At 45.4% G+C, this 14947-nt stretch overlaps 1 protein-coding gene across 8 annotated transcripts in view; it reads left to right on the top strand.

The window, feature by feature from the left end:
- Window positions 1–11279: 11279 nt before the first annotated feature.
- Window positions 11280–14947, top strand: part of MID2 (midline 2) — a 99800-nt gene continuing 96132 nt past the window's right edge. The window contains exon 1 of one of the 8 annotated variants that reach the window (XM_082717357.1): window positions 11280–11575. Coding sequence is in view for 2 of the 8 variants with exons in the window: in XM_082717355.1 (XP_082573481.1) it covers window positions 12195–12198 (4 nt within the window). In the remaining 6 variants the exon portion in view is untranslated. Of the gene's footprint in view, window positions 11576–11618; window positions 11722–11772; window positions 12199–14947 lie in introns of those variants that run through there. The other 7 variants (XM_082717359.1, XM_082717360.1, XM_082717361.1 and 4 more) reach the window with 7 other exon arrangements.

Here is a 14947-nt window from a genome sequence, read left to right as displayed (position 1 = left end):
TGTGCCAGACACTGTAATGGTGTGATGGATACAATTTTGAATAAAGCATGGTCTTTGCCCTCAGGAAGCTCACAGGCTAGGGAGGAATACAAGCCTGGGAACAGATGTGTTGGGACAAGAGTTGCAACAGAGACCAGTTCAGGACTCTCTGAAAGCAGGAAAGAGACTTCAAGTCCAGCTCAGGGTGGGGCATGTTAAGGGAAGATTTCCTTAGGGATATCATGCCCTGGGATAAGTCTGAGGGGATGACAAGGATTCTGCCAGGCAAACGGGGGGACCATTAGTGGGAATGGGCATCAAAGCAGAGGGTGTCATGCGGTCAAAGGCATAGAAGTATTTGGAGAATGTCAAGGTTGCAAGCTGTTTGGTATTGTTGAAACATAAGCTGTGCATGTGACAAGTTTGAGGAGATTTGAGTGGTCCAGAAGTAGCTTGGACTCCATCTTGTAGGCAATGGAGTGTTACATGATAGTATTTACACTTGAAGCTAATTCCGGTGGCTGTGTGGAGATGTGGACATGGTTAAAACTAGAGGCAGGGAGACTGGCTGCGAGTTTGTGACAGCTACTAGGTGTGTGATGAGTTGAGAATTATTTGAGAAGTTAAACTGTCAAGATTGGGTCAGAGTTTAGCTCTGCAGAGAGTGAGAGAGAAAGTGAAGAAGTAGAAATGACTTTGAGGTCTCTGGCATGGGGGTGACTTCCTTTTGCCATCATTTGATACAGGGAATATAAAACATTGACAAGGCTTGAAGAAGAGATACCGAGTCTGGTTTTGGACATGTTAAACTTGAGGTACCTGTGGGATATTTTTAAGACTCAGGGTAAGTTCTGTCCTAGAGATGTAGATTTGGGTGTCATCAGAACAAAGATAAAAATAGAAACAATGGGAATGGATGGGGCCATCAGGGAGAAAGTGGAAAGTGGGAAGAACCAAGGACCGAGTATGAGATACTGGTCAACACCTACATGTTGATGGAGAAGGAGGATCATGCCAAGGACAAAGTAAGAATAGTTATAGAGGTGTGAAGGGAACTAGGAAAGTGTGGTGTCATGGAAACCCAAAAAAGAAAGAAGAGAACATCAATGTTAAATGACACTAAAGGACTGAGTAAAGTAAGGGTTCCAGGAAAGACCTTGTTTAATGCTTTTCTAAAAATGAAAGAAATGCAAAGTTCTATTCCCATTTCCTTGTTCTCTTTACTGATTAGCCTCATCAAAGAAGGAAATCAGGTTCAGTTGACTCATTCTTAGTGACAACTGCCTCCCTTTGATAATCTGAGCATTCCAGAATGTTCATTAAGCAAATACTTATGGAGTATTTGCTGTACACCAGGCATTGTTCTAGACTCTGTTCCAGGTTTATCACTGGTAAACGAGACAGACAAAAATTGCTGCTCTCATGGAACTTATAATTGAGATGCACCATAGCTATGATTCTGACTCCAGTTCCAATGGGAACTGCAGCTTTCCCCCACACCACCTAGTGATTCTTTGACATTAGCTGCGTATCCTACAATTCAATACAATTCTGACACTGTTTACCTGGACATAGTGTCAGAATCTACTGGTTAAGGGCTCATTCCTACAAGACTGCCCTCTTCTGCACTTCAGATGCCAATCACAAGTCCAGGTTGTCTCTCCTGAGCTTCTGACCTATGGCTAGAGATGGAGGGTTCCAGGAACCCCCCTTCTTTGGTTCATTTGCTCAGAACTCAGAGAAACATTTTACTTACTAGATTACCAGTTTATTATAAAAATATGTAATTTTGGGGGGGGGAATGTCTCGATGACCCAGTAAGTTAAGCATATGACTCTTGATTTCGGCTCAGTTCACGATCTTGGGGTTGTGGGATTGAACCCCATGTTGGGTTCTGTGCTCAGCATGGAGTCTGCTGGAGTTTCTCTCCCTCTGTCCCTCCTCCTGCTCACATTTGTGCATGCACTCTCTCTTTCTCTAAAATAAATAATAAATCTTTTTAAAGAAGATACAATTTAGGCATAGCTAGATGGAAGAGAAGCATAGGACAAAGTATAGGGGAAGCAGCACAGAATTTCTATGCCCTCTCCCATAGCCCAATCTCCCAGCATCAGCATGTGATCACCAGCCTGGAAGCTCTCCAGACTGGTCCTTTTGCCTTCGTACATAGCCATGATTGATTAAATAACTGCCCGTTGTTGATTGATTCAACCTCCAGCCCTTTCCCTCCCAGGAGGTCAGGGGTCGGGGAGGAGGAATGGAAAGTTCCAGCCCTCTAATCACAGGGCTGTCTCTCTTGGCAAGCAGCCCCCATCTTTAGGTGTGGTCCAAAAGTCATCTCATTAACATAACAAAAGACATATTTTCCTGCTCCCATCACTTCGGAAATTCCAAACAGTTTTAGAAGCTCTGTGCTGGACACAGGGACAAAGACCAAATATTTATTTCTTATATTAAATCCCAGTATCCCAATAGCATAATTCTTATGAGCTGGTTCTAGATCCTGGAATCACTACCCGCTAAACAATGTGACCACCTGGGCAAATGACTTAATTTCAGCCTTAGTTTCTTCATCTATAAAATGGGGACATGAAGGATTATTTTCAGGAGGTTATTATTAAAACTAAAAGAGCTAATACATGTAAAATGCTTTGAACAGTGTCAGGTGCACAGTAAGAGCTCAAAAAGAAAGTGTCTGTTATTATCCTGGTATGTGTAGGTGTGGGGAGACATGTCAACACAAGAAAATATGTTAGTGATAAGTGCAATGGAAAAAATTAAAATAGGGCAATTTGAAAGCAAGTAAATTTGTAGTTACTTTGATTTGAACCGTTTACTGGGAGACAATGATATCTGAGCTGAATTCTGTATTCTGTTAGCTATGTTAACAGTCCTGGCAAAATACACTCCACGTTGACCACCTGTGGCCCTTGGGCCAAATCCGGCCCACAACCTGTTTTTGTAAATAAAGTTTTACTGTTTATGCATTGTCTACGGCTGCTTTTGCAGGGACCTGAGCCGTTGTGTCAGAGACCAGATGGCCAGACAAAGCCTAAAATATTTAGTATTTGTCTCTACAGAAAAAGTTTGCCCACCTGAGCTTTTTAGGCAGAGAAAACAGCCAATGCAAAAGCGGTAGATAGAAAGATGCATAGGTGAGAGGAAACAGGTAAGAGGAAGAAGAGTGATATGAATCTTGTCTGTAATTTGCAAAATCTACTTTCTTGCTCCATTTGAAAGTAGTTCATCTTTAGTCTTGGAGGATCTGGTACTGGCACTTCTCCTGTGTGTCTGATGATTTCTGGTGACAGTAGTTCATTGATCTTAGTTGCAAGTTCTCAGTAGCCTCAGGGAGTTACTCAGTCAGGCCAGAATGTTTGAACTACTTTAGAGCAGCACTCTCAACCCCTCACAGGCCAGTGCCTTCCTAATAGGTCTATATCAACAGAAGGCACTACCCCCATCAATGCCTTGTTTAACATTTGAATCCCAGGAGCACCTGGGTGGCTCAGTTGGTTAAGCGTCCACCTCAGGCTCAGGTCATGATCCCAGGGTCCTGGGATCTAGCCCCACGTTGGGCTTCCTGCTGAGCAGGGAGCCTGCTTCTCCCCCTCCTCCCTGCTTGTGCTCTCTCTCTTAAATAAATAAATAAAGTCTTTAAAAAAATAAAAATAAAATTTGAATCCCACGCAACCTCATTTCACGGATATCTTTGAGTTGGAATTTATGGTCATGGATCTTAAGTGAACTCTCATTCATGTCTATTATACAGGTTATTCCTGGTTTTTGAAAGTACCCTATTTTGCATTCATGAAAGACCTACATTAGCCTCTGTTTTCACTAGCCAAAAAAACCAAATCCAAAACCAAAAACAAACAAACCTAGGTGGCTCAGTCGGTTGGGCGTCGGCCTTCAGCTCAGGTCATGATTCCAGGATCCTTGGATTTCATATCCTTGCTCCACAGGGAGCCTGCTTCTTCCTCTCCCTCTCTTTGCTGCTCCCCCTGTTTGTGCTAGTACTTTCTGTCAAATAAATCAATACAATCTTAAAAAATAAGAAAATAGTGCTCAGTGTTTCAAAACGAGCCCTTATAGAGGCAGCACACATCCCACACAGCAAGAGGGACACCACCCAGCTCCTTCCCCTGGACCAACCCTCAGCATCTTAGCGCCAAGCCACCATAACTTTGAACCATGTCGGTGAACATCTGTGATTTATCTTGACTTATTTCGTGTGTCTGTTAGCAAGATGTGTCCTAGGGTATCAGAAACGCTTAAGAGAGGTTATTTTGGGGGCCTCTAAAAATTTTCCATATAATTTCATGGTCATTGTTTCTTTGCCATTGCCTCTTGTTTGCCATTGCCATTTCAGGTTAAGAAAGGTTTTATAGAAGTGCTGTGATTTTGGGGAGCAGGGGACACTGTACGTATCTATAGACCAAATATCGATGCCTATATATCTACACCGATGATATTTCCAAAACCACATCTTGAGAGATGTTAGTGTCCTACTAGATATTAATAAAAGTTCCATGGTCAAACATATTTGGGAAATGCTAAATAAAGCTAAGATAGGTTTTATGTCTGGCAGGAATTCTTAAAGCCTTGATAGGCTAATGGGTGCTGTTCACTGCTGTAGGATTTCCTAAACTTCTTTGCTCAATTTTTTTTTCTTAGAACGCCAGTTAATATCTTGAGGGGCACTAGTGTTTCTTGAGTCAGTTTGAAAATTGCTGGCGAGTAGGTAGTCGAGGCCCTGAGTAATGTGTCTGGCCTCCCAGCATGAATCTGCTACAAATGCACTAGTTCTGCCAAAAGGTCTTTCCTTGTGTGATATTCTCACTGCAGATTGAAGACTGGGGTAAATCTGTGTTGGGCATGTAAGGGTGGTCTCCGGAGCACCATCTTTCTTGGTTACTGCCATTCATCCAGCAAACATTAGTACTTACCATGAGCCAGCTTCTGTTCCAGGGGTTGGAGATACCACACGAGTGATAGAGACAGACAAGGTTCTTGTTCTTGTGGAAAATATGTGCTCGTGTGTTCGTGTATGGAAGAGGACATATAATAGACACAGACGGTAATTTTAGCTAATGATAAGTGTCCTGAAGGAAAGAAATAGTGTGTTGTGTTAGAGAATAATGTGAAAGGGTTACTTTAGATAAAGTAGTCAGGGAAGGCTTCTCTAAGGACCTAAGAGAATGATCTAGACAGCCATGTGGTGAGTAGAAAGAGTATCTAGCAGATGGAAGGGAACATGCAAAGTCCCTGGGGTTGCCAAGAGCTTGTGGTTTAAGGCATGCCAGAAGGCCACTGTTTGGATTGCAGCGAATAAGAGCGAAAGCAGAACAGGATAAGGCTGGAGAGGTAGAGAGGGGCCAGCTAATACCATGTCTTAATAGAGTGCATTAAGCAATTTGAATTTGATGCTAATGGCAGTGAGAAGAAGGAGTAAAATATCGGATTTCCATTTTAAAAAGATCACTTTGGGGGTCCCTGGGGGGCTCAGTTGGTTATGCATCTGACTCTTGATTTCAGCTCAGGGCATGATCTCAGGGTGGTGACATTGAGCCCCACCTCGGGCTCTGAGCTGAGTGTGGAGCCTACTTCAGATTCTCTTTCTCCCTCTCCCTCTGCCCCTCCCCCTTGCTCGTGTGCTCTTTCTATCTCTCTCTCTCTCCAAAAAATATATACATAAAAATAAATCAAAGATTGCTCTGGCCACAGTACTGACTACAAAGGGTCAAAAGTGTAAGCAGTGAGACCCAAACAAGACTCGATGGGTTGAACGTTGGATGTTGGGGAGAGGAGAGGGTGGCAAGGATGACATCCTGGTGCCTGTTTTGAACAGCCAGGTGGTGCCGTTTAATGAGATGGGGAAGAGTGGAAACCAAGAGCTCTCCTTCAGTCACATTAAGTTACAGCCGTCTGTGAGGCCTCCAGATGGAAATGTAAAATAGCCAGGTGGCTATGCACATAGGGACTCAGGGGAGAGAGATCTGAGCTGGAGGGATAAAATGGAGATTGTACTTAAAGCCGTGGGATCGGAGAAGGTCACCCAGGGAAGGAGTGAGTGGAGATGGAGAACAGAGCCAAGGACTGAGTCTTGGGACACACCAACCTTTGGAGACAGAAGAGCAGGAGGAGGAAACAACAGAACCTGAGGAACAGGCGGTGAGATGGTAGAAAAACTATGGAGAATGTGGTATCAGAGGTCAGAAGCTAAGTGACCTGGGGCACTGGTTAAGAAGGCATGGCCAATAGGAACGTTTAGGCTCAGGCCTGAAGACTAATTAGAACTCCAGGAAAGGGGCATCTGGGTGGCTCCCTTAGGTTAAGTGTCTCCCTTAGGCTCAGGACATGATCCCAGTGACATGGGATCAAGCCCCACCTCCGGCTCCCTGCTCAGCAGGGAGTCTGCTTTTGCCATTCCCTCCTGCTCCTGAGTGCTCTCTCTCTCTCAAATAAATAAATAATCTTTTAAAAATTCCAGGAAACTATTTACCAATGTAATATAAATATCAAAGAATATGCAGGCCTTGTAACGAACAACAATTCGGATAAATTACAAAATTAATAAAAAGCACTACCAAAATATAGATCAAAGGAGGATAAGAAAATATCAGGAACGTGCCATTTCTCCATGCTGGGAACATATTTATTTTGAACCACTGTCTCTTAAGCCATGAAATGGCTGGTTCATAAATAGATTTAGAACAATGTCCTATTGATGAGCCTATGCCAAAGTACCTTTCTTCTCACCATCCTGTTAAGAGCCCCCTGGTTAGAAAAGCCTTTGGCAAACCTCTGGATTTCAGACAACTAGCTGTTTCTTTTGAGAGCAGTATGAAGGTTCCCTTCTGCAGAAGCGACAATTCTCTTCTGCAACAAAATCTCCCTTCTGTGATTTTTTCCTTCTGAAACAGACGGGGCTCTGTGCTTCTCTCTGTAGAAAGTATCTGGAGTCCTTCCCCCTTTCCTCCTCTCTAATTCTTAGCTGGAAAAAAAAAAAAAAAAAGAGCCCATGAGCTGTCCCTTTCATGCTCTAGGACAGTGGTGTGGTGAGTCGGCTTCGGATTAATTCAATTCAACACCTCAAGCAGAATGTGTCAAACATCTTTTTTCCCCCATGGATCTGATTTTATTTTAATAATAGGATCAACACATGTTCTATACAAAGGTAATCATTAAATAATTATAAACAAATAATTTCATCACATACTTCCAGCCCATTTTGCATCTCCTTGCCAGATAGGAAACATTTACTTTCATACATTTACAGCGATAATTTGCATAAAACCACTGAACATGGGGATATTTTCAAAGCCGCTGCTTATGTGATGTGATTAGCAAAATCTCCCCCACCCCCCAATCCCCACCCACACACACTATTAGTCATTCCTTTGAGTTAATACATTGAAGGCCTTTGTTAAAATTGAAACATTATCTACTAATAAAGAGACAAATGGAGCTATTAACATTTTGCTCAAATTAGTTGACTGAAATCCTTAATTAGTAAGGTCTTTTGTGAAACGGACCCAGAAGCAGTTTTAAGTTTTGTTGAGGGAAAGGAAAGGTCCCGAATATGGGCTGGTATCTGGGGAGGGAAGGTGGGGTTCCAGCACTCTGCACGGGACTCTGCCCAGGGACGAGCTTGAAAGCACTGGAAACTCTGGTGGAGGATAGGGATGCCTGGATGGCTCAGTTGGTTGAGTGTCTGCCTTCGGCTCAGGTCATGATCCCAGAGTTCTAGGATGGAGTCTCCCTGCTCAATGGGGAGTCTGCTTCTGCCTCTGCCTGCCTCTCTCTCTCTCTCTCTGATAAATAAAATCTTTTTTAAAAACTCAGGTGGAGGAAAGACTGCTAAAAAGTGAAGGAGAGTGTGGTTTCTGAAGGATGGTAAAGACCTTTAAAAGCAAATGTCCTCTAAAGGACTGTGCTGCCAAGAGCTAGCAAGCTTGGCTTGGGTGTCTGTGACCAAAGTGGTCACTTTTTCATGTTTTAGAAAATTCTCCAGCTCTCTGCAGAGATCATATCCAGTGAGGTTAAAGAATTCTAAGGGATCAATTGACTTCTGATTCAACTTGGGTTTTTTTGAGACAACTTAAAACAATGTTTAACTACAAAAGAAATTCTCATTGCAGTATATTCAAACAGTTATAAAATATATAGACTCAAACCCCCAAAATCCTCTCAATACCCACCATAATTCTAGGCTCCCACTATTTTTTGATGTGCTCCCACATTTTTTTCTGTGCATTTACATAGGTCAGTGGTTGAACAACACAGAGGTTAGAGGTCCAAACCCCTGTGCACTTGAAAATCCATGTATGAATTCTGACTCCCTAAAAATGTAACCAATAGCCTACCATTGACCAGAAGTCTTACTGATAACACAGTTGTTTAACATGTATTTTGTATGTTATATGCATTATATACCGTATTCTTTTTTTTGTTCTACATTTTTATTTTTTCTTTTAATTCCAGTATAGTTAAAAAACAGTGTTATATTAGTTTCAGGTGTACAATAAAGCTGGATTTCTTAAAGAGTATTTATTTGAGAGATAAGAGCACTAGTGGAGGTGGGAGGAGCAGAGGGAAAGGGAAAGAATCTCAAGCAGACTCCCCACTGAGCACAGAGCCCGGTCATGGGGCTCGATCTCATGATGCTGAGATCATGACCCAAGCAGAAATCAAGAGCCTGACACTAAACCAACTGAGCCACCCAGGCACCCTGACAATATAGCTGTATTCTTAGAGTAAGCTAGAGAAAAGAAAATGTAATTAAGGAAATCATGAGGAAAATATGTTACAGTACTGTACTATAAAAAATATCTGTGCATAAGGGGACCCACGTGGTTCAAGGTCAACTGTATATTCGTTTTCTTACACAAATACAATGATCTCTACCTGTTCTGTATATATCCTTGTTCTTTTAATTTAAAAAAGAAATTTCGTTATGGTAAAATAGACATCACATCAAATTTGCCATTCTAACCATTTTTGAGTGGCAATCAGTATATTCACAAGGTTGCGTAAGTCCTACCACTATCTAGTTCTAGCACTTTGTCATCATTCCAAACAGAAACTCTGTAGCCACTGAACAGTTAACTCCTTATTCTCCCCTCCCTTCAGTCCCTGTTATCCTCTGTTCTATTTTCTGTCTCTATGCTCCTTGTTCTTTTAAAATTGTTTTTGAAAAGGTAATACAGGGACATTATAAAAAATGCAAGCAGTACAGAAGGGCGTATACGATGTTGAATACTTCCTCCTATGCTTGACCCTCAGGCAACCAATGTAATCAGCTTTTCACAGTTGTAGCAAACCATACACCACTTGCTGTTTTCATTTAACAACCCTTGAGAGAGATAGGTATAAGACACATATATAATTTGTCTTTATTCACTTCTCTGTTATGCTAAGATCAGTTTCCTTCTGACTCAGCTTTTGAAAAATTAGTTTTTTTCTTGTGGCAAAAAACCACATGACATAAAATTCACCCTCTCCACCATTTCTTAGTGTACAGTGCAATACTGTCAGCCACGTGCACATTGTTGTGCAATGGATTCCCCGGAAATCTACCCCCACCCCGCCCCGCCACACATACACCCCAGTCCTACATGACGGAAACTCCACATCCATAGAACAACACCTCCCCACTGCACCCACCATTCGACTTTCTGTGTCTATGAGTTCTACTATTTTAGATACCTCCTATAAGTGGAATCATGCAGTATTTGTCCTCCTGTGACTGGCTTGTTTCACTCGGCATATGATCCTCGAGGTTCATCCATGTCCTAGAATATGCCAAGATTTCCTTCCTTTTCCAAGGCTGACATGTACATGCCTCGTTGTACTGGATGTATATGCCTCATTTTCTTTATACTTTAATCTGCTCCCGGGCATGTAGGTTGCTCTGACCTTGTGTCTCATGTTAGGAGTGCTGCAATGAAGGTGAGGGTGCAAATCTGTCTTTGAGATTTTGCTTTCAACTCTTTTGGCTATAGTTCCAGAAGAGGGATTGCTGGATCATATGGTAGGTCTATTTTTAATTTTTTGAGGAACTTCCATACTGTTTTCCGGAGCAGTTGTACCATTTCACACTCCCAGCAACAGTGTACAAGGGCTCCAGTTTCTCTAGATCCTCGCCAACACTTTTTTTTTCTGTTTGTTGGGTTGTTTTTAAAATAATAGCCATCCTAACTGGTGTGAGGTGATACCTCATTGTGGTTCTGATTGGCAATTTGCTGATGATTAGTGATATTTCACGTCTTTTCAAATGCTTGGCCATTTGTCTATCTCCTTGGAAGAAATGTCTATTCAAGTCCTTTGCCTGTTTTTTGGTTGGGTAATTTGTTTTGTTATTGAGTTGTGAGAGCTCTTTATATATTTTGGATACTAACCTCTTATCAGACATATGGTTTGCCAACAGTCTCTCCCCATTTGCATCTTTTCATGGTTAATTTTTCTGCCATGCAGAAGTTTTTAAGTTTGATGTAGTCCTACTTGTCTATTTCTGCTTTCATTTGCCTGTGTTTTTGTGTGACTCATTAACTTTTATTTCTTTTAGGGTCAGACTTTCATCAGGATAGCCTGGTTGTGATTTTTGTCTTCGTTTCCACCTCAGTGCTCTCTAGCACATTGTTTAACAGGGGTGTTGGCTAATTACTATTGGTTCCCTGATGGGTTACTCCCAGAGCTACCTTAATTTTTTTGGACTCCTTCCCATACACAGTAATGGGAGGCTTATGTGTGTGTGTAGTGGTGAGGGGAGGTGTTTCCTTCATTTTCTCTCGTTTTCCCCCTTCATCTCCCCCCTTTATCCCATGTTAGGTGCGGAATCTCCTCGGGGGCATCGTCCTTCTTTCGTCTCCCATCCTCTTTGTGAGTGGAGTGGTGGTCTCTGAGCCAATGACAGGTCAGCTGACAGGCTGACTCCAGACCAATGAGGCTTCTGGGTTCCTGATGGACCAATTAGCTTATTAGGGACATCATACCTGGATAGCTGGCATCTGCCCCTTTGTCCTCTTTAAGCACCTTCTTGTTTTGCCTATCAAGGATTTGAATATGCAAACGAAACACTACTTTCCTGTGTTTCTTTTCTTTTTCTTTCTTTCTTTCTTTTTTTTTTTTTTTTAATTTTGGTGGCTTTAATCCATCCCCACAACTTCTGCCCAAGGCCAATAAAGCACAGGCATTCTCCCTTTGTAAAAAGAAAGAGGGGTTGGGTTTCCTTCAATTGTCTGCCCTTTTCTGTCTCCTCCACTATTTTTGTTTTACTCTGTAGTTAACTTTGCATTAAAGAAGCTTCATCTGAGGACCAGTGCGGTGGACCCAGGCACTCTCTTCTCATTGCCGGTTGCAACGGCCTTTTCCTTGTTCTAGCCTGGTGGCTTGTGGGACCAGGGGGCTGGCGGGTGGGAGAAGAGTTTGGCCATAGTCTTCCTTCAGCATTTCACACACATTCTGCGCTCGCTCGATCTCGCTCTCTCTCTCTCTGTCTTTTGCGCGCACACACACGCCAGCTCGGGCCCCTTTCGGCGTGTCTTCCTTCAAGATGACAGGGCGCTGGAGAAAAGGCTGCTGGAATCAGCTGGTAGGTACAGTAGTAACCCGAACCCCACCCACCCGCTGCCTTTGCTTGCTCAGGTTTCTCCGGTCACTCCAGCCAAGGGAGAAAACATGTAAACGCGCCTCCGCGGGAGGGGCTGGGGGAGCTGGGAGCCGCGGGGGCGGCGGAAGGTGAGCCCCGGAAGGTGGCCGAGCGCCCCTGTTGCCGGAGACCCTTCCCAGTGGTCCCTCGGGGCGCCAGCTCCGGTCCTGTTTGTCCCCCACCCCCCTTTTCGTAGGGATCGCCTTTTTTTTTTTTTTTTTTTTTTTTCCTCTGCGGCGGCGGAAATGACAGTGTGGTGCTGCCGCGGTGTCATGGTGCTGCCCCTGGACTAAAGGGCGAAAACTCTTTAAGTTTGGCTCGGGAGACCCAGCTGCGGTAGCGTCGCAGCCGCCGTGCTGTCCCTGGCGGGGCGCGCGGGCGGGCGGATCCCGGCTGCTGCGCGGCGGCGGCGGCGAAGGCGGGCGGCGGCCTAGAGCAGCAGCGGCGGCGGCGCGGCGGCCCCAGGAGCTGGCGCCGGAGCCCGAGCCAGCTCCCGGCGGAGGCAGGCGAGCGCCGGGCGTCCTCGGGCGCGCCGAGGAGATGGCTGGCACCCCAGAACGCTATGGGTAAAACGCGCCCCCTCGTCGCGGCCGCGGGAGCAGAGCGCCACTGCCCGCGTGAGGCACGGCCCGGGCTCCGGCTTCAGCTCTGGCCGCCTCTCAGGTGCCGCCGGGGCCCGGCGCGGGCCAAGGGCTCCGGGGCTCGGAGGGGCGGGGTGACGGGGCCCGCGAGGCTCCAGGTGGTGTCGGCGGCGGCGGCGGGGCGGGGGCCGCGGGGGCCATCCCCGGCCTGGCCCGGGCGCCGGTCGCTGCCCTCTTGGGACAGAGTTTGCACTCCGGGGTGCGGGGCGGGGGCGGCCCGAGGCCTCCAGAGCCCCGACCGGCCCGGCGCAGGGCACTGGGGCCGCTCCCCCGGCGCCGGGGCGCGAGTCTGGGAAAGGGCACCGCCGCCTTCCCACGCTCCGGCGGCCCGCAGCCTCCGCGGCCCGGGCGGTGCCCCTCCGCCGGCCCTCCGCCCCGCGGCGGCCGCTGCAGCAGCCGGGAGATGCTGTGGACACCCTGCCAGCGGGGAGGCCCGAAGAAACTTAATCCCTTTTCTGCCAGGGAAGCGATCCTCCAGTCTCAGTCTGGGTGGTTCCTTATTTCTGGCCTAGCTGTGAAAGCAGCCCGGTGGGGGAGAGGGAAAACTTACATATGTCCGGTGGACAGACTGCGACTGAACAGGGCAGAGGTGGGGTTTTTCCATTCCTGGCTCGAAAGAATTAAGTAAATAACGGCGGAGTGGATTTACAGAAACATTTTTAGCGACGATAAGGTTTAGGTTACTTAGTACTTTGTAGAGCGTTATTTCTTAGAGGCGTTGTTGTTGTTGTTGTTGTTGTGTGTATGTGTGTGTGTTTTGGTTTCGCAGAGCAGGAAATTGGGATCCTGGTGTCCTTAGTTTCTTCACTTTCTCTCTTGCACACTCCCCTACCCGCCTTCGCGCTCAGCTTACTTGCCTTCTTCCTGAGTCGTCACACACCTACCTGCCCACCCAGATGGCCCACCAGAACCCGTCTGTCCCCCGTATTGCCCCCCACCAACCTGTGCACTCTGCCTGCCGCCCAGCTCTGCAGCCTCTTGCTTCTCAACCCGTTTGCCTTTTTGACGATTTCTGAGTATGGGGCTAGTGGATAGTGATGGTTGTGTGTCGGCGAGGAGGAGCCCTATACAGGAATATATGGAGACTGTGTAAATAGACAAGTAATGTGTGTGGGTTGATTCCTTGGGTTCTGGACTTGGGCCATAAAGGACTGCCTTTAACCCTATTCTGTTCCCTCTCAGTACTCTAATCACTTCTCTGGCCATGTTCCAATAGAAGGGGAATGCGGAATAGGGAGCTTCCCTCCCCTCCTTCTGGCTTAACCCCAGCTGATTACCCCAACCCTCAGGTCCCCCTTTTCACCCCTTTCCACTCATACTAATTGCCCTAAGGGGGAGACAGTCTTGGCTATTTTTATATATTCCTGCCCAATCGATTAACTTAATACAGATATATAATGTGAATTAGATTTTTCCTGGTTGTTCCTCACAACTTGATTTATGTGGTTGAAATACAGGTCTAGGAGTCAGGACGATAAGAGAATTTATCCCAAATCTGATGTTACATTGGCTTTATGGCCTTAGGACATCCCTATGACCTTTCTTTCATAGTTGATGCACTTGTGTAAAAGGCATGATATTGTGTGCTGGGTATTGTGAGTCTTGGCTTGGTCCTTTGAAGATGAAAGGGTTCTATAAACCCTCAGCATTATGCTTTTCAAATAAAGTACTTCATTTACCTTTTATTGGGATAATAGATTGACTGGATGTAAGGAGGAACCCTAGTTTACTGGAAAACTTAACTTTCCATTATTAGCCCCCCCTGCCCGGGAGCCAAATCTGTCACCATACTCAGGACTCCTTTTTTGTTGTCGTTGCTCCTAATGCCTGTACAACTGAGTGAAAACATGCATAAAACTAGGCATGCAGAGTGATTATTTTAAGTTGAGACTCGGATCATATCTAATGTACTCTAACCTAACAGTCTGAGTCAGACTCATTTGAAAACATAACCTCACCCATTTTTAGGCTATATGGGGGCAGTTAGTTAATTTCTACTGAAAAGCAGCACAAATAATTTTAGGCATGGCAATATAAGCATGATTAGCATCTAGCAACGTGAGTCAACAATATTTATTAAGCACCTACAATGTTCAGAGTTCCCTGCTGTGTGGGCTGAGGCCCCAGTCTTGGCCTAGAATTTTGGCCCTCCTGCTTATTTGAGGCCTGCTTCCTTACTTGCAGCTCCAGGAGTAGGACAGGGAGGAGCAAGGCAGGGGGAGAGGCTAGGGACATGAAGGGGCGATTGTTTCCCTCCCTCTTTCATGACCACTAGACTTGTCATCTAGCATGTTCTACCTTGCAAGGTCACCCTTGGGAAGCACTGCAACAAATCAGGGTGGCTGGGTTGCTTCATGAATATATCATCTGAACAGTGCAAATTGATTTAGATGAAATTGGTTTAGTTAATCCCTCCTCTAAGTGCAGGGCAACTTGCTCCAACTTGCAGATCCTAAAGCCACTGGAGTCTCATAATTGCATCCAAAAATTGCTCTACGTAGTGTGTCCGTCTCTTCCCTCATCCCTCCTCCCATAACCTGCTGACACCATGACAGTTGAGAAGAAAACTGCAGAAGGAGTAGGTCTTTACCACTCAGCAAACCTCATTGGCTTGGTGAAGAGGAAAGAATGTCCTCTTCGCATTCTGTCTCTTAGCACTCAGATTCTCTCTTTC

Source organism: Mustela nivalis (assembly GCF_964662115.1).
Source record: "Mustela nivalis genome assembly, chromosome: X".
In the NCBI taxonomy this organism is placed as follows: Eukaryota; Metazoa; Chordata; class Mammalia; order Carnivora; family Mustelidae; genus Mustela; species Mustela nivalis.
Note: the sequence above shows the minus strand (reverse complement) of the source record. Positions and strands in the feature narration are given on the sequence as shown.